The sequence below is a fragment of the Diplotaxodon limnothrissa genome, linkage group LG10, assembly GCF_057381915.1.
Source record: "Diplotaxodon limnothrissa isolate DT_005_m linkage group LG10, D_limnothrissa_male_GT1.1, whole genome shotgun sequence".
Classification (NCBI taxonomy): domain Eukaryota; kingdom Metazoa; phylum Chordata; class Actinopteri; order Cichliformes; family Cichlidae; genus Diplotaxodon; species Diplotaxodon limnothrissa.
This window is the reverse complement of record NC_140605.1, coordinates 13,367,102-13,391,571: the sequence shown is the minus strand read 5'-3', so window position 1 is coordinate 13,391,571 and position 24,470 is coordinate 13,367,102. Positions and strand designations below refer to the sequence as shown.

Below are 24,470 nucleotides of genomic sequence, written 5' to 3'. Positions count from 1 at the left end.
CCTGCTGCACAGGATTGTCTGATTTCATCATCTGCATAAAACTGAGGAAGAAATCCTGATTTGGACCTGAGCTTCGGGTTTAGCAGAGTATGCACTAACATCAGAGACTAAAACTCCCTCTGGAAGCTCAGACTTCTGGAAACTACAGCCATCAATATGAAGGTCATTGGACTACCTTTTTGTGGACTAATTTCTTATGTTTTTATAAATTAACTTAAAATATGACTGTCTGTGTGTTGCCAGCTTTCCCCCCCCTTTTTTAAGCCCAAACAAACTGATACATGTGTGTAAAATTTGGCATTGCCTGGTAAATGTTGATCTTTCAAAGGCTTGTTTAATAGTGTGGGCAGAGTTGAGTCCTTTTATATTCAGTCCATGATGCAGAAAGGCATTTCGTCACTGGGTTTGCAGGTAGATCATTTATCTATCTATCAGCACGCCAACATCCATGTCTGATCCTTGCTTTCATCATCAGTTTAAAATGCAGAACATTTTTTTACGATTTCTCCGTTAATGAGTTGGTGTTAAAAAAGTGATCCATACATCTTTTGATACATTACAGAAATGTCCATGAGTATGAGTATACCAAAATGTTATAGTACATCCACACATTTAAACATGTAATGGGCTGTTGTTTCTACCACCCAGTGCTTGCTGGGATGCCTTACAGCTCCTGTGCTCTGAATCAGTGGATGACATAAGTGATACATGGTGGTCAGTTTTCCACTTTTTTTTTTTTCAATTATTATTATTATTATTATTATTTTACCTTGTCTTCCCACTTTGAAGTAAGGATTATCAGTGCATCTCAAGTATTTTGTTACCACTATACAGTCTAATTGTTCCACACAGTGCAATACAATACAGCCTTTTCTGCCCTTTAAATTCAGCATTATTTTGATGGTATCACAAACTGATTCCAAACTTGTTAGACATCTCTATAAGGGAACAATATTTACCATAAAAACAATGTTTTAATAGGCTATGCTGATGGTGCATGTAACGTGTGTAAAAACTTGGCACATTTTTCATAAGAAAGTGCCAAATATTTTCTGAAACTGTTGTCTGCAGACTGTTACTAGAACTTTATCCATTGTTTTTATACCACCTAAAATATAATTTATAAGAAAGATATGCTGTGTGTAAGGAGTCTTTTTATAGTTTTATACATACTGCTTTCCTTTGGATTAGTGTTCGCTGACAAGAAGCTTGAGGGGTACCTTGAAGATCTTCCAGCACTGCAGCTGGTCTGCTTTCACTAATTAACAAGTCCTCTTCTCAGGCAAACCAGACAGTGTCTGAACAGCTGCCGTGTGCCTAGCAGGATACTCAGGAGGGGAAACATGAACACCTTATGTTGGTTTATGCCATGCAGAAATTTGGCACTCACTCACATCCACAATGTGTTGCAAGCGTCACCTTTTTTACACAAGAATGCAGACACAGATTAAAAAAAGATTAGTGTAAGCCATATATTTGTTTTGTTTTTTATGGCAGGTCAAACCTTTATGTGCCATACAAGTAGCTTCTTCTGTCTGTTTGATTTGGCAGATTTTTTTTTTTTTTAAACATGGGACACCCTGACACAACACCAAAGGGATTTGTGTCTCCTGGGACTGAACAGGGGATCTTTCACTTGTTAGCCAAATGTATAACCACTAGACCAGGGGTGCTCAATACGTCGATCGCGATCGACCAGTCGATCGCAAAGGTAGTATTGGTAGATCGCATGGCATTAAAAAAATAGATGCCAGCCTATCATCCATCCCGTCACTTGATTGATACAGGGAAGCCAGTCAGATGACAGCAGATTTTTTCTGACGCTTAGGTCGCTGCGCATGCGCAAACAGCGGCGCGAAGTGTAGTAAAACTGACAAGCTAGTCAGCGAGTTAACTCCAATTTTTAGCTCTCGGTTTTTTCTCTTAAACCTGGCCGTCAGCAGCTACTGTCCGGACTATGCATCCCTGGCTGATTCAATTCAGTGCAAGTCATCAGAGTAAACTCAGGTAATGACAAAAAATTTACATAGTTAATTGTGTTGTGAAATATTGGATATTGCGGTTATGCATGTATATACATTGTAGATATAAAGAATCCTCAATATATTTATAAATAAGTATATGTTTTGGATTTTTGTAGTGGGTAGATCATTTTGACTTGGTCATTTTATAAGTAGCTCACATGCGGAAAAAGTGTGAGCACCCCTGCACTAGACTGTGGACTATCTACTACTGTCAACAAATCTAGAACAATTTCCCTTGTGGGATCAAAAACATAGCCATCTGGTACAGCTTTATATGATTCAAAGTTCAATACTGGGCCTTGGTTCCATCATTTTACATTCATCTTTTGAAACAAACCCTTTAGCTCTTTTTCAGCTTACATTGTAAACAGAAGATTTGTATGTTTGACCCTAATAGGAACACTTACGTCATACATATTAAATAGTTGGGGAAAAAATCCTCTTGACACAAAACATTCAAAGTAGCCTGAAGCCTGGATTAGATGTACAAACACTGACCTCGTTATTTGAAAAGTCATATTTAATGATCAATAACATCAACATGTGACAGGAGATAAGGAAAATATAAAAGGTGCACTTTAAAGCATGAAAAAAGTAAGTGTCTACTATATGACTTTAATTTAATATAGAAAAATATTGGAGTTAATCAACAGGTCAAGGATTAAGGCACATTCACCAGTTAGCTTTTGGTAGCAGCGAAACAGCCAAGCAACTGAACAACTACAACTACATACATGATAATGTTTCCTGTGAAAAGGCTGAAAAAGTGCTAAACCAAAGTGACACCGCTGGCCTGTTGTTTACGTTTAAACAACTTTGGAAGCTCAGTGCAAACTACTCTTGTAAAACATTCAATCTTCTGGAGGAAATAAGTAATAAAACAAAAATTACAACTTTCTCCTCCTACAAAGATAATTTTCTTGCTCAAGTCTGTCCAGGCTGCTTCACAGTCATCTGAGTCGCATCATTTCTTCGACTGTTCAGTATGCTTTGTATTCTGAATGTGAGCTAAGAAGGGGAATGATAGAAAAAATGTATATTAGTACAATAGTACGTACACACAGGTGCACTCACAGGTCTACAAATTACTTACTGTTTGTTGCTGTCCAAGAGCGTCTCGATAAAAACCATATAAATGTTCCTGCTTCTTCAGATCGTATTGTCTCCAGACCTCAGCTTTGCTCTTTACCTCGGCCTCAGGCAACTGGGCGTACTGCTGCCGCTGTAACAGAATATTTTGAACTCAACTTACATAAGTTTGCATTGTGAGTCGTCTGAATTTTGTTATCTGCCACTGCCTTGTGAAAACGCTGGTTTTAAGTTGATCCAGGATTAGCTGATCTTGTTAATGCAAATCCTATTTATTCAGTGACTCAAAGCCACAGAGTATGAACAGCCAAGATAAAATTATTGACCAGAGAACACAATCCACCATCAGAAACACTGTGGAGCTGGAGGACAAAGAAGTGTTTACTGACATTAATGACACAAAACAGTGCCAAAAACTGACCGACATTCATAAAAGGCCCAGCATGGCACTGAATGAATTTTTTTACAAGTACAGCTATGCAAAAGATTTTGCAAAATATGTTTCAATTTTAAAGTGAATTAAATACTTTTTAAAACTAACATAAATCAACATTTAAAGAACTTTATTTTCCTTAAAAAAATGCCCATCGCCACAGGATATGAGGGTCACTCACCATTAGAAACATGTATTCCTCAACAGTGTGAATCCTCATTTTCTGCAGTGCCGTGAAGGTCACTGAAACAGTTGTTCTGCTTTTGTTAAGCAGTTCCTGTAGAGACATTTTTACTTAATATATAATATAAAACACAAATGTTACTAAACAGTGAGGCGATAAAATGACATATTTATACCAATAGCTGCTCATTGGTTTTTAAATCCAAATCATCTTGGTGAGAGGTCTCTGGAACACTGGCTGGGTGTGACTGAGTAAAGACAGACAGTTTTACTCATATGCATATGATGTAAAAGGTGGGGATAATCAGTGCTTTGCAGTGAGCAGTCCTGTACCTCAGCTTCATACTCATCCCAAGCAGCTTTCCGTTCTGCCTCACTGAGCTCCTCGTCTTGTTTATGGTCCAGCAGGGATTCGTGCTCATGGTAAGTCACTATGTGGTCTTTGCAGTCTTCTAACAGCTGTGCCAGAACCGTATCCTGAGAAACATACAAGAAGTTATCTAGTGCTGCAAAATCTTAGTCAAACACCTGCGTGGTGTTTGACTAAGATTAAGACTGTAAGATTGAGACTGAAAATTAAGACTGTCGTTACCATTGGCAACACAGAAGCCGGTCTTTTGCTTTTCTTAGAGTTTGGATCGTTGAGCAGGTCTGGCTCGAATGTGTAAAGTTCAGTCAGCTCATGAAAGGTGAAGTGTCTCTCAATCTGCTGCTGATCTACTACTCGGAAGGACAGCGACTGCTTGGTCACCTGCCGATCGTAGATTTTCTCCTCCATGGTGCCCTGAAGATGACAACAATCACAATAACTAAATAAAAGAGTTGCAGCTGCAAGAATTAGTCCATATAAATTTTTGCATCGCTTTTCAGTTTACGTCTGATGTTGTTTTAATTTGAAAAGGACTATTTAGTGACCAATCTTAAACATTTCATCTGTTGATGTAACATGTGCAGAACATACAACAGTGGCACAGTAGAAAAGAAGCACATATGACTTTTAAACAGTGCCGTTTCTTCTAAACTACTAGAGAGGCCACAACTGACTTAAGGTCAAGACTTTGTGGAGCTCAATTTTCTAAATAAAAAAGCAAGCTTACCTGGGCCAAGAAGCGGTACACAAACACTTGTTTCAGCTGACCAAAGCGGTACACTCTGTAAATGCTCTGGATGTCATATGAGGGATTCCATGAGGCATCAAAGATGATCACCCTGTTAGCAGCCACCAGGTTGATGCCAAGTGAGCCAGCTTTTGTTGAGATGAGGAACAATCGGCCGCTAGAATAAAGATTATTCAAATTCAATCCGAACCTTCTGTTATATCAGTGTAGTTCATATAAAAGATGTGACAGAGAGAGACATTCTTTACCGGACATTTACAGGATTGTTAAACTCATCTGCCCACTTCTTCCTCAGTGTGGCACTGGTGGAACCATCGAAGCGGTAATAATCAACATTTTTAACCCAGCTGCCCGCTGTTAAAATTTAAACACAAGGAGGAAAAAAAAGCATAAAAATATAAACAGGCATTTCCTCTTAACTCATTATTTTCCTCTCCCATTAATAGAATACTACCTTTGAATGCTGATGGGTCTCTGGCACGGTGAGAATCCGCAAGAAAATCCTCAATCAGGTGTAATGAGATCAGTGACTGACTGAACACAATCCTACAAACGCATTTATGACATTAGACGCTGGCAGATCACTTGTTTAAATCTGCTTCATATCAGAAAACAAACATACACTTTATCCTCCAGTTCTTCAGCCATTCTCAGGATCTCAAACAAGAGCACCATCTTCCCTGAGTGCTCCAGGATTTTGGCATCTCTTTCAGAGAGAAGATCCTTGTACCAGCGCTCATCGGGACTCGGAGGCTTCAAGCTGATGGGTGCGTTCTCTACTGCTAAAGACATAAAATGGGAAAAACTGTAGCACATTTCACAAGCTATATTTGTTGGAGTATTAGTGGCATGTGGAGCTTTTATACCTTCCACTGCACAGACAACTTTGACATCATCAATAATTGGTGTGCTGTTGTGAGTGTTATTCCCTTCTTGTCCTTCGTTCTCTTTCATTCCTTCACACCAGCTAAAAATGAAGAAATAAACATAACCATTGTAGCATATGTATGCATGCTCCACATCTCTTCCTGGACGAGTGGACTAACCTTGATGAAACTTTGCATAAACATTGCCTTAGGGTACTTTGACTACCAAAATCTATATGGCGTATACAAATATTCTATACAAACTCCACAATCACATTTATTAGTGACACTTCCAGAGTTTATACACTTCCTGTCTACACAACATCCATTTTTCAATCTAGATTTATGCATCATGTTTCCTTGGATAGCCAGTTGGTCTACAATCTGTATTTGTTCCACCACTGCTTGAGAATACATCTTAAAGGAAAGGTCTTTAGTATTCCCATAACCCACCAGAATTGTTTTAGGGGTGCTTTAGGCTTTAATGAATAACAAATGAAGAGGTCTTACCTCTCAGCCTCAGTCATAGGGGTCTCTGCATCCTTGGGCAGATCTGCTGCTTTACCTTTACTCTTCTTTGCAAAAGAAAAAGAAAAACATGTTATTTCAGACTAATGAGTAATCAACATGCAGTTACGGAGATCTTTCTACCTTTTTTAATTTGCTCAGGTAGCTGAGCTGAAGGCACCATGGATGAGTCCAAATTCGGCCAAGGACCTGAAAGTCCTTGAACAGGTTTGCTCCAGGCCTCATCTTTTTGCTGTTATGTAAGGAGCTTACACCTGGGAAAAAGCACAACCATCTATAAACTCTTCAAGTAAAAAAAAAAGACATCTATTTTAGGTTTATTTTAGGGCACAATACAGATCCGCACCTGTGAAATGGTCAAGGTAGTATCGGTATAGATTATACTGAAGTGGGGAAACCCTCACTGCCAGCACGTACTCATACTTCGGAGGCAGAAACTGTCGAAGCTCCGAGTAATCTCTTCTCTAAGGAAAAGACAAACACAGTATTGTGAGCTGGAATATAAATGCAATGAAGAGAGCATTCAGATGTTCTATTATTTTTACCTGTATGCATCCGCCTAGCACTGAATGCAGTACATGTGCTCGCTTCTTCATGATTCGGACATCTTTCGGGGTGGAGTCAGCACACTGGCCGTTCTCTATGGGGTTGATGAAGCGGTTCCTGAATTCGCCCAGTGAGCCCAGAAGGTTCTTCTTGATGAAATTGACCATGCAGTGGTCTGGGAACAAAATATGTATTCGCAATAAGATTTCTAAACAAAACAACTAATAGATTAGGCTAAAAGCCTTTAAAAACTGAGCACATTGTGAAAAACAAATCAAAATTCAGAGTTTTTTTGGATGCAAATTTGTCACGTAACGTAAATAAACACTAAAAGTGTCCCAATTTTGCAGAAGATTTGTCCTTAAAAACACACTATGGAAAAAAGGAGTCAGCATCAAGCGATGATGAGCTGATCCTGATGTTTCTAAACACGAAAAGGAAGAAACAGAGATTCTGGGTGTGTTCAGTATTCAAGAGGAGGCAGTAGCAGGGAGAATTTCATGGTTTGGTATGACGACCGCTTTCAGGATGTTGGCGGAGTGGTCATTTGAGGAGGCAGAGAAATCATTTCAGAAATCATGCCAATATATTCAGTACCGTGGTACGGTTTTGAGCAAGTACACTTTTTGCCAAATGTAGTGGCCTGATTGGTCAGAAAAAAAGAGGGAAAAATCAAGCCTGATCTGAACTTTTGTAGTGCCAACACTATGTTATACTTTGACTTGAATCCACATAACGAAATGAAACAAATAAAATAAGTCAAAGCAGAAAATCAGTAGCTTGGCATCACCAGACAGATCTACAAAGGCAGGAAATTCTGGATGTTCTCATGTCTGTTGTCGATGTTCTGAAGCGAACAGAACTACAACCAGAATTTCAAAGGTGTGATATAGTACTGAGCAACAAAATAAATCAAACAAACCACAGCATTCAGGGATGTTAGCAGTAGGTCACACCTGCTGCATAATGAAAGAAGTGGCTGTGGAAGAGCAAACAGACACTTTGCAGCATAGCAAATTAAGAGCTCTCAAACTAGCTTTGTATCCTGGTCAGAAAAAAAGGTTAAAAGCATCGAAACCAAACTACACAACTGGCTTCTGAACACAAATAAAGGAAACAAAATTTGATGACTACAATTACTGCAAATCCTGTTTAAATGGGGACACTTGAGAGAGTAACTCCACCATCATGCACTTATTTAAACTAATTATAATCCCCATGTTTCTCTGTAATCACTTTAGGACTTCATGGCCACAGTTATGATGACCTAGTGCTGCAGACTTACACTCAACGAGGTTGTTCTGCAGTGGCGTGCCAGTCAGCACCACTCTTCTTTGAGTTTTGATGGCATTCATAGCTTTGGAGATATTAGAGCCATCATTACGCAGGATGTGCCCCTCGTCACAAACCACAAAGTCGGGACCTGAAAGGAAAAACAACATCAGATTCCATGAGCAAAGGCACGACACCTAAAATAGAAAGTCTTTTAATAGTAGCATGCCATAACAAAGTCACTGGACCTGGATCCACAAGTGTGCGATAAAACTCCTCCTTCCACTCGTCGTTGTTGATTTTACAGTCTAATGACAGGATGCGGTACATGTCATACCCCATTATCATCACACCTCCGTCTCTCTGCCACCTCTGCAGAGCTCTGAGTCGACCCAAGTTATGCTTCATTGTAGCCAGTTCTATCACCTGTGACCAATAAGGACATGTTGCTGACACCATATGAGGCAAACCAAAGATTTCTGGCCTTGTTTTTTTATATATATATAATTTTAACACTTTTAAATTTCTTTGGTTACCTTGACTTTATCTTCCCCCATGTTGTTTTGCCATTTCCTGAACTCACTGACCCAGTTGAGGATGGTATTAAGCGGACACACAACCAAAGCAGTTCTAAATTTCAGTTCTGTGGACAGCAACACTGTGTGGAGGAACGTCACCACCTGTCAAATGAGACAACTATGAATATGACACATCCAGAAGTGCTGTCCCCTTCTAATGGACAAGTTCATTTAAAACAGACTGAGATTAAGTGAAAAACTTCCCTGTAGTATGACTGATCACATCTTTCATTTCTGTTTTCCGAAATCAACGACTGCATTCACTAGGCTAAAGAAGAGAGGGACCATAAAGCCCACAGTGTGTCAACAGTACACAATTCATAAGTCAGCATTCGTGATGCTATAGGGGTGTAAAAGTGAACATAGAATGCATAAGTCACCATAATGCTGAACAAGACAGACAGGTTTTAGAGCAACATTTACTGGCATCCACTTGAAATCTTTTTCAGGGAAGTTCTTACTTATTTCAGTAAGATGACATCAAACCACATTCTACATCTATTACAAGATCATGACTGAAAGCAAAAAAGAGTCAGGCTGCTAAACTAGCCCGAAACAGTCCAGGCCTGTCACCCATTGACCCAACAGAACTGCTCAGAAAAATAGGAAACAGCAATTTGCTAAAAGAAAAGAAAAACATCTCACTGTCTCAAGGCATAAAATGAGCAGATATTTTTATATTTTCAATAAAACAAATACTCAATTTCAGCATTTGATATGTTCAGTAAATGAACCTAAATAAATGTTCAAATACATAAATAAAAATGCAATCTACTTTTCCTGACGTTTCACACAGTATCACAACTTTCTGAAAAGACCGGGCTGTATCAAAAATGAAAGCACAGACAGAAAATAATCTTTGGTTCAGGGAGTGCGATTTGTGATTCTGTGCAACTAGCATATCAAGGGTGGACATGTGTGTGTCTTTACCTGCAGAGTCTTTCCGAGGCCCATGCAGTGTGCCAGTACACAGCCTGATCCAGGAGAGGAGTTGGCCTTCTTCACAGACTCACAACAACTATCCCAAATAAACTGGACGCCTTGGGGAATGACATTGTGATTAGGTTTTTGGGGTGTTTTTAAATACATTTTAACAAGCTAAATACAATTAGCTCATATTAGACAAGTTTTAGGAGAGACGTGGATTTCAAACACAAAGTCTTAATGAACACAAAATTAAAAATGTATAATTAATCTAACTGCCCTAAGCATCAACATGATTGCAAAGCAAAACACAAAAGACAGAAACTAACCGTCCACCTGGTGAGGCTTCAATATTGTGACCAGGTTCCTGTGCACCTGAACGAGAGGCTTCTTGGTCTCCTCATCCTGATCCAGGATCAGCTTGGTTGTGACGGGACACGCCACTTGAGACAGCTCATCCTCTATGACAATGATCTGCAACACAAACAAATATGTCCTAAAAAGTTTCACTGCGTTGCATGTGCTGTGCTCGGTGTCCTTGATCTACAGGTACAAGGCATCTTATCAGCATTTCCTGCTCTAAACACTGATTTCTATTGCTATGGTGAAGTTTAGCGCAGTACCTCTCTCCTGTCTTCCATCTGTTGTTCCCTATTTGCCAAACGTTTGCATCTCTCCTCCTCCTCTCTCAGGGCTTCCTGAGTCTCAGCACGAAGGTTTTCATCTTCAATTATTCTGCGAATCCTTTTGCGTCCTTTCGGGGTGACTTTATTTTCGCGGGCCTCCTCAGGTGCATCCTCTTGATCGGTCTGTCCAGAGAACAATCCAACAGTCAGTATGTCAATCAGGCACGAGAGTTGTCTGTTGTTGTTTTTTGGACAAGGTTTATGGTATCACACATAAACAGGCCGAGATAAGAAGAATAACACATAAATTCATAAAGAGATAAAAGAGGATAATTCGATACCTTTTCACTGCTGGAGTCTGACAACAAAATGTAAGCCACTTGCGTTTTCTTTTCGTAACCATGAAGCTCATCATTCACCTTTGTGTTTGCTCTGGAGTTAAAAATAAGAAAGTATGTTTTCAAAAAAAGAAGGAAAAAAAAAAAGAAATTGTGCCGATCAGGTTATCCAGTAAATCTAAAACTACTAAGCTGCTTGCTCAAATCTAACCTTTGCGTTCTTCTTTATATTATTTTCAGGTCTTTACAATTTGTGCATTGGCACGGTATAAATTTAACTGAATTGAACGCTGATTCTTATCAGTGGAAGTTGAAATAAACATACTTTTTGAGCTTGTCTTCACCAGCCTCGTCACCCGACTCGCTCAGCTCCTCACTCATCCCAGCATCTTCATCCAGCTCATCGCTGTCGGCCTCACTTTCACTGTCGGCTTCACAGAAAACAAGTTAGACGAGATACTCATCTCCTGTTCCATCTGATCACTGTCTAAGTTATTCTTACAGCTCTGATTTTCTTTCCTGGCTCCTCTTTTGCGCTCCCGTTTTCCATCTTTGCTCTTTGGTGCATCCTTGTTACTTGATGTTCCCTCATCTAAGATAAGTTTGTGACGGAGGAGGTGGTGCCTGGAGATGGGCCCATCAGAGTAGTAGTCAGATGAATCTTCGGTAAAGTCTTCCCCTGTATCAGAGACATATTCTATCATTATTATTATTTATGCTCTTTAACCACCCCAAGTGATATAACAGCCCTCTGCCACTGGGATAGCTTCGCAATTTTGTATTAATCTCATAACTGAGATACTGGTTAAATAAAATCTGGAAAATCTATTCATAAGGAAATGCACAAGATTAAAACTTGTAATACCAAGAAAAAAACTTACCATCTTCATCTGTTCCACTACCATCATTGCCTCGTTTGATCTCCTTGTCACTCAGTGAATCAGATTCATCCTCCTGTGTTTCTTCATCTGAAGAGATATCATCACCCGAGGAGTAGTTGGATTTAATTTGGGCCAATAGCAATTTCTTAGCGATTCTTTCAAAAGTAGAAGAGAAGGAAAAGGCACCTGAAGTTCATTTCATGATCAGTTTCATTGTCTTCAGCTGGATATTTTTACACTTATTGTTACACATTACAACAAAATATGGTAATATTTGGGCTATATTACACAGAAATGATCATTTAAGTGCTCAGCTGCCAATATTCCAAAAGCTGGTGGCATTAAAAAGAAATCAGCTATATATGGTGAGTCGCTTCTAGTGGATCCGCATTATGTCTTTAAGTGATGAGCCCAGTTTGAAGCTCTTGTAGTTGCTTCACAGACCAATTAAAAAGAACTGCCACAACACTGAAAGACATATTCAAAACATTAGTATAGAAAGCAAAAGAAAAACGAGACAGAGGCATTTTTAAGAGTAAGAATTTATTACGACAAACAAGGATTCTTCACACACAAAAACAATAGTCTCAAACTCTCAATAGTTTGTTCGCCCTTGGGAAATCGCGAGTAACGCTTTTCTTTCTTTTTCCCTCTTTTTTTTTTTTCTTGCTCGAGTCTGACAGACATATGTTTGCAAAAATGACATTATGTTCATGTATTCCGCTCATCCTTTAAACTGTGACAGCTCTGATTTGAAGATCTACAATCTTTCGAGGCGACCAAAAGGCAATATAATCATGATTCTCCCAATTTTCTTGAAAAGGGGGACAAATTACACGTGGGACACAAAAACAGAAAATTACTGTACATAAAGATTTACTTAGAATGAAACATTAACTTTTTTTTCCCTACCCCAGGGGGTATCACATTTCAAAAATGGCTGAAGTATATTCAAACTGCAGTAAAATTCACGTAAAAAAAAAAAAACATGTAAAAAGTTCATTGTTTTAATACCATGTGGTGTTTTGAAGAATATATACAATAAATAACCCCTTTAAACTCCATTTACGTGGACCCAACACTGCATGAGTCGTATCTGGCTCGGGTTTGTCTACTGCATCCTACTTCAGCCATTTCTCCCACAGGGTTGACCCTGTTTTCAAGTAGGCTATAATCCAGGTCAGTGGACATCAGATAAGCACCACTTTCACTGATACCAAATCCAACGTCCGGTGAGAACTTATTGTTAAAGTACACACAGTACAGAAATGTTAGACGACAGCAGCAGGAACAGATGAGAGTCTTGAATCTCATTTGATATGTTTCAAGTTAGAAGAAAGACGCAGCAGAAAGCGCAAAGACACTGAAATGAAAATGAACACAGCCACATGCTACGTTTTAGCCCAGTAACTACAAACAATGTAAACTTTACATTTCTGCTGACCATTTTCCCCATGATAAAGTTGCACTACAACTACACACAGACGTCATGTGATGCTATTCATGTTGATAGGAGGCTACAATATCCCAGATTTAAGTGACTGTCGCCTAACAGCACTGCATTCACTGCTGTGCTGTCAGAAAATCCGCCCTGAAAAAAACATGAGAAAACAAACAAGTCACATCAATAAAGACATAGTGTAAACTTGGTTGCTTGTTTTTTGCACTCTAACAACTGTTTCACAGCCCACTCTCATTTCAGATAAGGTAGAAATGATCACGATTATAATCACTGTTCTGAAATAAATGTTTTCATCTGCTTTACGTGAGTAAAAGCACAAGCTGGGTCTCCTGTTAAGCAGGATTTAACCAGCTGCAAGTTTCAGTCATTACGTTTAATGGTCAGCAGTAATGTATAGTCTGTGTATAGAAAGTGGGCCAAAACACTAGAAAAAGCATAGGTGTTTCTAAAGAACACTGCATAGCACGTACATCATTTGGGAGAAGAGTAGGCCAAATGAAGAAATTTAGATGCGAGGTGTTAAATTAGAGGGGAAAAAAGGAGATTAGGATTCATCTCTGATTGCACTTTACGGTAAATCTTAGCTACTTCAATGGTATTGCACAAATGCTGTGCTATTACTCTGGGCTTAGCCTCCAAGAGCAGTAATCAAATTTCACTCACTTCCATTGGAAAGGGTTGGTATCAGAAAGCTCGACAGAAAGATATTAACAGAGGTAAAGAGGTGGAAAATGAGTGTGAGACGTAAGATAATCTCAGTCAGAAAACAAAAGTAATACTCAAAGTATTCAACTTCTTCGAACTCAGCTTCTACTCCCTACCAATATGTAATAGTTTTCAGAGCTCAAGTGAACTGACTGGATTTCTAGCTTTTATTTGAGACTCCTGACAAACTGAAGCAAGTAATACCTGCATGTCGACACGCTTTGACTTAAGTCATTGGAATGAGCACACAGGAAAGCAAGTGAGTGTCAGGCTGACACAAAGCCTGCTCCAAAGTGCATTAGCTGTGACTGTGGGTGTCAGCGGTGCAGCAGGATTTCAACTTGTTTCCAGAGATGAAGTAAAAACTTGCTCAAAGACAATTGTTGGGAGTCTCCTAACTTTCAAAGAAGGCTGACTACATACCAGATTACAGAGGTATTTTATCAAATTAGATTGTACTAGATTATACATCGTGATGGCCGAGTGTAAACACCAGAGCCTTGAAGGTGCATCAAACAAACACTTAACTATCAAACATGTTAATGAAAAAAAAGCACATTACTTCTACTGCAGCTGGTGGTTAACTTACCACAACTTGCATAAAACCCAATAGCTGGTTTGGAAGGCTGGGTGCGTATCCTCAGCTCATGATACTGTTTTGAGGTGAGGGCTGTGGGAGACTTTGAGAACTGTTTTGAGAGCTGCTAAACTAACAAAAGTTTGCATTTTTTGTTTGTTGGACTGTGAGAGGAGCCATGTAACAAATCGTGAGACTTACAGACACTCACAATACCATAAAGGTAATTACACTTTGGCACTTCTTTCAAAGTGCAGCAATAAAGTAAACACTTTTATAATGCAACAACTCTGTGGTGTCAAATAAAAACCCATTTGTGTGTGACGTTCGGGTCCTGTGCTGTAGAAAAATTACAAAAAGGGACTGCACGCATCAAACTTTTGGGCCTAAAATTATTCAAAAGCTGAATAAATTGAATCTAAACACATGTACAGAGCCAGGTACATTGTCTCAGATCAGTTTATTCAAAAACCAATCTTTTTACCATCTAGCCCACAATTGAATGCTCACACCACAACTGTGACCATTAAAGCTAGGAGCAGGTATTCAAAAAAAAAAAAAGGTGAAGCATAAAATTTTTAAACATGTTTTGCAACTCTGCAAGCATCGCTCCCCATTTGTAATATAAAACAGAAAAAGGTTTTGATTAAATTATATTGTTTTTAAAGTCATAATATGTGCAGATAATGTTGCTGGCAGGTTTCAAACTTTATCCTTCACCTGGAAAATAACAACACTCCATTTACTTCAGTCAACAGTGCCACTCCATGTTGTTTTTGTGTAGTTTGTAAAAACACAGAATGAACAGTACATCGAAGCTCACTTTTATACTCACAATGAAACCACACCTGTACTCGTGGTGCTCAGGTTAAGCTGTACGCCAAAACAAGCTTCACTGTTCAAATGTATACTTTGACCTCCTTCATTCAAGTGGGTCTCTTAACATCAGCCAAGTGTCCCAGGGAGAATACGCAGGTATGATATAAGAAATAATACTAAAATGTTCTTGTATTTCTAAATGTAAAAAATAAAACAAAGACGAGCAGATTACGTTGCTTATCAATAACAAAAACCACGTCACGATTTTATCTCTAGAATGTGTATTTGATCGCTGGGGCCCTACTGCAGCTACGTTTGGGTCGTGTTTGAATTGGCTGTAACTGAGTCCTAATGACATGGGTGTTGCTAGACTTTGCGCAGACGTCAGGATTTGAAGTTGCAGCTTTTCTTCTACACCTAACTTGCTTTACAAACTCTACATCCGGGCTTTTTGAACCGTACCTATTTTCTGGATCATCGTCATCTTCTGCTGCCCATGAGGGCCCAGACTGCTCCTCATCTCCTATAAGAACAAACATCAGAAACATGAATTTCAAAATGAAATTAAGCTGCTACGTTTTGAAAACATATATATTGCCAGAAAAAGTGAATGCTGGATTGTGTGGACATTGAAAGAAAATATTCATATTTATTTTTGTCACAGTTCTTACTTCATGATTCATGACGAACCACTAATGACACAAAGTTCTGTTAAAACTTCTTGAGCCATCACTTATTTCTTTATATTTTGCTATGAAAATGGAAAATAGGTTAAACAATTTACTGAAACATGTAAACATACATGGTGACACAATATAAAAGCAAAACAAATGACCACTTTTATTCTTCAACACCATCTTCAGTAGTTGTGCAGGCTTCTTAAAGGACATTCAAACAAATCTTTGGATGTTGGCTGCCTTTTGTTCTTTTCTCTATCAATATAATCTCACACTGCTTCAACAATTTTGAAATCCTCTCTCTGGGGCGGCCAATCAATGACTGACAGTGTTCCACTGTGTGTTTTTCTATCCAGATATGCTTTTATTGCATTGGCAGCACCACTGTCTAAAATGCAGTTTCACACCATTAAGAGCTTCCACCATGTTTTTAAAAAGGGCCATTTCTCAAAGTTTCCCTTCCTTCTTGACAGTCACTGGTGCTTTTTCAGGTCTTTACTAGATTTTTTTTCATGCTTCCTAATCTCTTGACCCAGATACTGTTCATCTGCTGTAGATAGTTTATTTTAGGCCTGCCACTTCTTGTTCTGTCCTTACACTTGCCCTGTTTCCTCAAATTTTCTACTGACATGCTGGATGCCATGTTGAGATACATTGTTCTTGCTCAATAGCTCTTTGGGCATCACTTTGTTGGTGCGAAAATACTATTTTATGCCTGCCAAACTGTGTTAACTTTGGCATTTTTTGTGCAAAAGAAATGGGAACAAGCTGCTACTAACAAAGTGCCTAAAGATACAATTTAAAATTGGTTCTTTGCTAAGTTCTCTGTTATGTGACTGGTTAGTTGACTTTTTTAAGCTTAAATGATTCATAGATCAGTGGTAAGTAGCTCTGGTCAGGTACAAGGACTGGGCTAAAAATGAAAAAGTGCAAAGGCAGCCAATGACCTTCAATAAGCCTGAAGAATTATTGCAGTCTTACTTGTTGGAAGTAAAATATGAAGAATTAAGGGGTGGCTCAAGACTTTTGCACAATGGATCTAGACACCTGTAAAACTCACCTGACGATTGGTGGAATGCAGCTGCTCCTAATAAGGCCACATCTTCTGTGATTGGCTTCATCTTCTGATCACTTCCATCGCTCCCAGAGTCATCGTCATGTTCTTCTTCACTTGATGAGGTCGATGAATCCATTGCTTCCTGACGAGATTTAGTCTTAGCGTCCTCACCTTGTATCCTACTCCGCTTTCTAGCCACACCCTCCTCTCCTCTCTTGACAAGATGAGGCTTCCCTATTGACCTCAGCGTATTTAAGTGTTTTATTTTCTTTTGCGAGTCTTGCTCGTCGCTAGAGGAGTCCGTCCCACTTTCACCGCGAGCTTTGACTCTTCTGTTAGTTGAGTCGGCCTCAGGGGTGCGATCCAGTATCTTGCGTTTCCGCCTAATATTCTCTGGTGAGATTGGAGTGTTCTTATTAAGCCAGAAGAGACATTTTTTCGCCACTTTATTTGGCGACGCTTTACCACCATCTTCATCACTCTGGGGTTCATCAGAACTTTGTGTCATCGCTGCTCGCTCAAGCAGAGCAGCAGGGACTTCATCTGAATCAGAGTCGTCTCTTGTCCTGCTCAGACTCTGCTCTTCAGTTGTTTTAGCAGGCACCGTGTTGGGGGCCTCTTCAGTGTCAGAGTCGCTGTCACTGTCTCCTACTGAGAGAGATGTTTTGGTTTTCACATCACTTGGTCGGCGCAAAGGGGTTGTCTTCACCCGAGGAGAACGTCTATTGCCCTGTTCTTCTTCTAGATACAGAGATGCACTGGAGTTGTCATTGCTCATCTTGCTACCACTTGTTTCTTCATCTTCTGATACATGTTTTTCCTTTGACTTCTTATCTTTCTTTCCCTCCTCGGTTTTGGGGGGCGCAGATGACGGCTCCTGCTCCATAGCTACAGGTGTAAGTTGTACTACTAGTTTTTTAGTCATGTCAACGCCGCTTTCAGTAGATTTCAGGCCAATCTTTTGTGCTCTCTGTCTGGCTTTATGTGAACCTGAAACCATCTCCTTGCCCGGACAGTCTTGTAGACTCCCATCTGCAAAGCCCTTGGAGTCAGAGTCGTTATCTTCTAAATGTTCAGCTGCCAATTTCTGCAAGTCACTCAAGCACCTGTCATCAGGTATGTCTATCTCCATTTCTGCTTCTGTTACAAGTCCATCAAAGTGGTCACTAAGCAGTTTTTCCCAATTGCTCGATACATCCAAATCACTGAATTCTTCCTTAAGGCTATCCTCCAGTCCTGCTAGGGATTTTCTCAAGCCTTTAACTACTTCCAAAAATGACTTCAGGTACCTAGTGCGAACACCAGGTGTTGGTTTGTTTTGTGTCACACTATGAATGAAATTGACAAAAGTTTGGTTTAAGGTATTTGTTGAGTCCACTAAATGTTTGGCCTTTTTGGTAATGTCCTTGGAAACCTGCAGCATGCTGTAGTTGAACATCACATTTCCATCCATACCAGTGTGATCCCATTTATCCAGAGAAATGTTTTGAGGTGAGTGTGGTAAAATGTTGAAAATCTCAGATTTCCCCGGATCGACTCGATTCCTCTTGCGCTGCTGTTGCCACAAACGTTCCATGTTCTCAAGGACACTGTCACAAGCCATGACCAGGTCAAAAAGAGGTTCTGGGCTACACACATAGCAGTACCATTTGCTCTCCAAGATGCCCGACAGTTCCTTCCTTCCCAAATTTCTTAAAATGCACTTCTTACAGAAAGCATTGCTACAGAAATCGCAGCAGATCAAGTTGCCTCCTTCAGCACACCACCTGCACGAGGGGAAAAGAGAGATGATAAATGTGGCTGACAAAAGTGAGTTAATGGAAATGTTAATATTTCAGTTAAATGACTGAATGCTACTAAATCGTGCCTGCACTGCTCATCCATCCCGTCACAATCCTTGCTGATGTCATCACTTGAGTAATAGTTGTAGCAAGACTGTCAAAACAAAACATTTAATTAGAAACAGCTCTGAGCAATGTATTATAAACACTAACAAGGTGAAAAATATAATTCTGTTGATGATATCAATATACTTGAGGTCAGGTTTTTTTAATGCATCTTTTTTCAGTTTTGCTATTGTTTTCAATCAGGCATCAAACCCAGTGCTGACAAATCAGTCTGGCTCAATATTGTGCATGACAGTAGTTTTATTTTTGTTTTACTGGTATTCATGACAAGAAGCCACCCACACAAGGCCAACAGAATAAACACACATCACCAAGACAAATTATGAGCCGCACCACAAATAAGGACCGAGGTTTAAAAGAATTAAAAACACCTGATATTAGGGCTGCTCGATTATGGCAAAAATGATAATCACCATTATTTTCACTGAAATTGAGATCACGATTATTTGACAATATTTATTTAACCCTTTAAGACCTACCATAGAACCAAGTCCGCCAGAGCTTATATTATTTTTTTTACATGTTGTAGTGCCATTTGTGGGAGCATTTCAAGTTGCTATACATCAATACAACTGTTATAGCCCATATTTTAATAATATGTATGTATTAAGTCCATAGTAACTACATTAATTGCAAAAAAGTGCAATAAACTACAAAAAAATTGAAAATCGTTTTTGTTTTTTTTACATATATTTCTACTTGGAGAAATTTAAGAGGTTTATCTCTCAAAACTTTAAATACAAAAAAGTTGCAAAAAATAGTTTACAACAACAGGAAATTTATTTTGAGTGTCTTCATAGTTTTATTTTGGAGATACAGCAATTTTTATATACTGCAGGAAAAACAAAAAAACAATCCTATGATGCAAATTTGCAAAGAAAACAGCATGTGCATCAAAATAAACTAGTTCTAGCAGTGCAATTTGAGTTCTAAGCATCCCAGAAACTATTCAGAAAAGTCAAACATGACTTATAAAAACACCAGTATAGGCTTTTAAGGCCTACAAGGTTCTACAGGGATTTAAAAATAGTTACACAAAACGGAGCGTGCTGCTCTGACCGGCTTTAAAGGGTTAACAATAACAATGTATTGAATAATGACTTTTAAAAAGTAATATAAAATAGTGTGCAAATACTGGTAACAGTGCAAATGTTTGCAATATAAGAAATAAATGAAAAATGTAAACATCTATGTTTAGTGAACTTTGCAGTGTTGCTCTGTGGTGCAGCTACTACACCGTAGCAAAGTTTACACACTATGTCTACTTGATCCACGTCTGACTCCGCGAACCCATAATGTTTCCACACCACTGAAGTTTTTTTTTTTACCTCTTTTCAACCAACGGCAGTCACTCTCCTCTCCAAATAACTTCTGCTTAGCTTTCCGAGCTTCCCTCGGGTCCTCTTAATTGTTGTGACACGTGTTCGAAATGCAGAGCGGTGCGCTTGATTTACCACACGGAGCAGCGCGAGAGTAAAGCACGAGGGAGGGGCTAATAATCGGCTCAGTCATTTTTAATGATCGTTGAAAGCCCAGATCGTAATCGTGATTAAAATTCGATTAATTGAGCAGCCCTACCTGATATGCCTGATGATGTTCATGATTAACAATCAAAAAACCCAAAGAATATAAATGTAGTATTTAACAGCACAAAGTTATGTATTCTTTTCTGTGCTTTGGACTTACTGACTATATTGTTCTGATAACGTTCAAAAAGTGGGTGAAATAAAAAATTCTAGTATATCAATAAGCAGACTCACCTTGCATATAAGGACTTTCAGAACTGGGTGGCGATACAAGGAATCCCTCCGGAAGTGGTTAACTTGTCGGCCACACGCAGTGCAACTCACAATTCCAATGTGTTCAACTCCTGGGAAACAAAAGCTCCATTATTAGCAATTACATGGTTATAAAGAATGGGTTGCAGGACAGCTTCTCTTGTTGCATCTTTACGTACACCCAGTACATTTTCCTGGTAAAATCTAAAAGAGCGAGATCCCTTACCGGACTCAGGCAGTGGAGATTAAAAGTGAGGCACTGCAATCTCCAAAGTGGATTGTCAGAAGGCTCTCTTCCAAAATAATGACTATTTAGATACTAAGTGAAGTGATATTTTTTTCATATTACTTTAAATACTTGAGCATTTGTGCCTAAACCATTAATAGAACTAATAGAATAAACATTCTCTTTTTGATGTGTTGCAGATTTGATTCTTTATACTAAAATTCCTGCCTGAGCATTAGCTAGTGAGCAATTTCATAGGAGTAGTAACTGACCTCCACGTCTTCTTGAAAACTCTTTCCGCATTACGCTTGATTTCCGGCTGCGAAACTCCGGGCCCCTGAAATCATCTCTGCCATTGTCGACTGCTTCAGGCCTGACCAGCACAGTGCCTGTGCAAACAAAAAGTAATCATACAGTTCCATCATTATTAAATATGAAATTAGAAAGCCAAAGCCAGTTACAGACTTGAAGATCCTGCATACCCTATAGGCACTCCAGCACATTTACAATGACTTAATTTTGTTAACTTCATCATAAAGTAAAAAAAAACAAAAACAACAACAACAACAACAACATGCAGATATAAACGTGAAGTCTATCAACGATATACTCTGAATGAAACACTAGCCCACTTTCTAGGAAAATGTTATGATGGTGTATAAATAATTATGTTTAGTGTCAAAGTAGCAGTGTGTGTGCAGTCAACAACCTTACGACCTACCTTTAGGCAATCTAGTGATATCAAGGTGACCATTTGCATTAACTGGTCCAAGAACCAAGTCCTCACTTGCATTTGAGTCCCCGGATTCATCCAATCCAGAGTGCTTCATGACAACTGAGGGTTTTCTGTAACATCAGTTAAAGAGAAATGAGCTATATTTAACAAAGTTTAAAAACCTACATGGACAGCAAAAAAGGAGATGATGCACACCACAAATTTTGTGGTTGAAATACTTTTAAACACACAATAAACTCACCGCCTCGAGTACTTGCCATCAGCACCAGCCTGCAAAACGAGACGGTTTGTTTATTTAGGCTGATGGTCATCATGGCTTTGTGTTGAAAAGTATCCCAAAGGGAAATGCATTAAAACATTTTTCTGAGTCTGTGAGTCATTTGAATAGAGCATAAGGACATGACATAATTTTCATAATACTGAGCAAATATGTTTTACAGATACCTCCAACCTCCATACAGTTAGACTACTGCTCAGATGACAAAAATAACTGAGTATTTGAGAGAAATTGTGACACAAATTGTTAAGACTATCGCTATTCCTAATAAAACAGCAACAAAAACATGTAAGTGGATGAACCGGCTCTATGATTCTTTGATACAGACAATGTGTGTGAGGTGTACAAGAACAGAATTTAATCTACTTGACATTTTATACGCATTAGTTATCCACTTGACAAATATTTGTTATTTGTCTCTCTAGATTAGGTTGTAGATCGAGTCTGTGTTAATACATTTTGGAGAAGGGCTGTTGTTTTTACTAAATCCAGATAAAACCGTTAATGGCACCATTAGTGCCATCAGTGTTACGCAACATGACGAAACACTACAAACACACATACTACACTGACATGTGTTTATTATGCATGTTCACTTACCTCTGTCAAAGTAGAACAGCACCTGTTTGTCAAACCTGTGAACAAAAGATCAGTAAAAAATAAATTGGTAATGCATGTAAACGTGTTTCCATTAGTCATGGTTAGAGTGATTAAAAGATGTACCATCAGCATCCTCAACTTTTGCTGTGCCACTGCTGTCCTCAGTGGAATTAGCCAAGTATTCATGAAGTTTGTTGACCAATACATTTAGCTTGCTGGTAGAGTTGCTGGACAGGAGAGGAAAAAAAGCAGGGCAGTGTTTATTTGATTAAACAAAACAATTCGGATTATACAGTGCTGTGGAAAAGTATTTGTCTGCTTTCTTAGCTCAGACAAAGATAACCAGAGTAAATACTAAATGTAGTTATTTAAATGATTATTTCATTTATTGAGGGGAAAAAAGCTATCCGAACCTACTTTGACCTACATGGAAAAAAAAAACTGCCCTTTAAACCTAGTAACTGCTTTTGCCACTGTTGGCATCAAGAACTGAAATAAAGCATTTGTGATAACTGGTAAATAGTTTTCCACATCGCTTTGGAGGAAATTTGGCTCAGGTTTCCTTGCAGAGTTGCTTTAATTCCGTGACATTGGCGGTTTTTTGAGCATGAATGACTGGTTTATGGTGATGCCTGTCTCAATCAAATGAACTAGGCCACTCCAAAACCTTCATTTTGGTCTTCTTGAAGCATTCACTGGAGGATGTCGCAAAACATTAGAAGTGGCTTTGTAACAACTTTTTCCACACGGGGCCAGGTAGCTTTGTTCGCTTAATAACTGAAATCATTTAAAAACTGCATTTCGTATTATCCCCACAAATCTGGCTAAACTATATAGAGGTACTTACTTCCGTTTTAGATAATCATAACCTATGTTTTGTCCAAAACTTGTTCGTTTATACCAGCTAAAAAGTTTACACTCACCTGATCAACATTAGAATTAGAAATAACTCACTTTCCTGATCGATGTAAATACCTCTCACACGAGACAAAGGCCCAACCTCAAATCTACAAGTAGAGCTAACTAGGTTAACATGGTATGAAGACTACTTTCTGATGCCCCCTTATTTACAAGTGGTCAGCACAGCTTGTTTGGATTGGACAGACTTTTAAGCAACCACAAAGAGATCAGATTCTGCTCCCGGGAGTGTACTATAAATCACTGCACTCCTTTGAGTTCAAATTATGAGCCAGCTTATGTATGCTACGTTCAGCTCCTCCAAAGTTAGCTAAGAAAAGGCTTCTAGAACTGTTTACGAAAAGCCACGTTTTTCGATTTATATAGCCTAATGTGCTGTCCTACCTCCATTACTATTATGTTACTACTAAACTAAACTTGAACTGGCCCGAGTATTATTACCTATGCGGTCATTCTGGTTTAAATAACAGTTAGCTAACTCTGTTAGCAAGTGGCTAAGCTAGCTCGCCGTTATATTTGCTAGCAACGCTAAACAAGCGCACTGTAAACCGCCGGTTTTACCTCAGCGTCACTGCAGACATGTTGCGAAGCAGCTGAACAACCGAAGTCGTTCAAGTTTTTACACTTTCATAGCACAAAATAATGTGGCGCTTAATCTATGATCCACATCACATCCCACACATCCGTTATTGATAACAACTGAACCGCCCGTCAATGGATCTATTTCGCCTCTTTTTTTTTCCCCTCTTTTTTAATGCGTACGAGTGAGCTGTCGCTCATTATCGCCATCTGCTGCCATGGCGTGTGCATGCTCAGTTGTGTTGTTTTCTACGGTTGTATTGCATGGCTTCTCCCTTTGGGATCAGGTTCCAGCCCCCCTTCCCTCCAAAACCACCTCAGAGAACCTGAATTGGATGAGCGTAAGAAAATGGATGAATGGATGGAAGGATTTAGGTGAATTTGAGTGAGTAATGCTCATTTTCAGCCATTTTTAAATTACTCTCCAGCTCATGTTTTTCAGTTTTCTAACAAAAAGTTATTAAATCTTCCCATAGGGAGTAGTCTGTCTGTCTATCTGTCTGTCTGTGGCTGACAGACAGACAGCCACACACACACACACACACACACACACGCACACACACAAAAATGCCAAAGAATGTATTTTAGCTTTAAGTTAGAACAATTGTATGTTTTAATTTTACTTTCCTGAAAATAGTTCAATAGTTCCCGCAATTTCTGTTAGTCATTTGTTGGACAACTCTGTAATAGACATCAAAGCCAGATCATATATATGATAATATGTTTTAAGGGACAACAACAGCACT

The 24,470-nt window shown here is 39.0% G+C and overlaps 1 protein-coding gene across 1 annotated transcript; it reads right to left on the bottom strand.

The window, feature by feature from the left end:
- Positions 1–2,578: 2,578 nt before the first annotated feature.
- Positions 2,579–23,864, bottom strand: LOC146623978 (chromatin remodeler ATRX-like). The gene is made up of 35 exons (XM_085364412.1): positions 23,707–23,864; positions 22,351–22,454; positions 22,228–22,262; positions 21,592–21,620; positions 21,336–21,460; positions 20,887–21,003; positions 20,371–20,480; positions 18,571–18,638; positions 16,707–18,469; positions 15,432–15,492; positions 11,407–11,561; positions 11,028–11,204; positions 10,851–10,956; positions 10,529–10,619; positions 10,185–10,370; positions 9,891–10,035; positions 9,568–9,677; positions 8,596–8,739; positions 8,308–8,485; positions 8,073–8,210; positions 6,787–6,962; positions 6,588–6,705; positions 6,365–6,495; positions 6,224–6,288; positions 5,714–5,814; positions 5,470–5,629; positions 5,302–5,393; positions 5,096–5,201; positions 4,827–5,004; positions 4,322–4,513; positions 4,063–4,206; positions 3,906–3,977; positions 3,728–3,823; positions 3,118–3,246; positions 2,579–3,032 (listed from the first exon to the last, which is right to left on the bottom strand). The coding sequence occupies exons 1-35, from the start codon at positions 23,724–23,726 to the stop codon at positions 2,949–2,951; spliced, it is 5,706 nt and encodes a 1,901-aa protein (XP_085220538.1). The 5' UTR covers positions 23,727–23,864; the 3' UTR covers positions 2,579–2,948.
- Positions 23,865–24,470: the final 606 nt, after the last annotated feature.

Bases quoted from the DNA above. Each gene is read 5' to 3' on its own strand.
- LOC146623978 (XM_085364412.1), bottom strand. From the start codon at position 23,726: ATGTCTGCAGTGACGCTGAG. The intron at 22,263-22,350 runs GTACATCTTTTA...TTTTGTTCACAG, and splicing joins AAAAGTTGAGGATGCTGATG to GTTTGACAAACAGGTGCTGT. The intron at 4,514-4,826 runs GTAAGCTTGCTT...TGTCATCTTCAG, and splicing joins TGTACCGCTTCTTGGCCCAG to GGCACCATGGAGGAGAAAAT.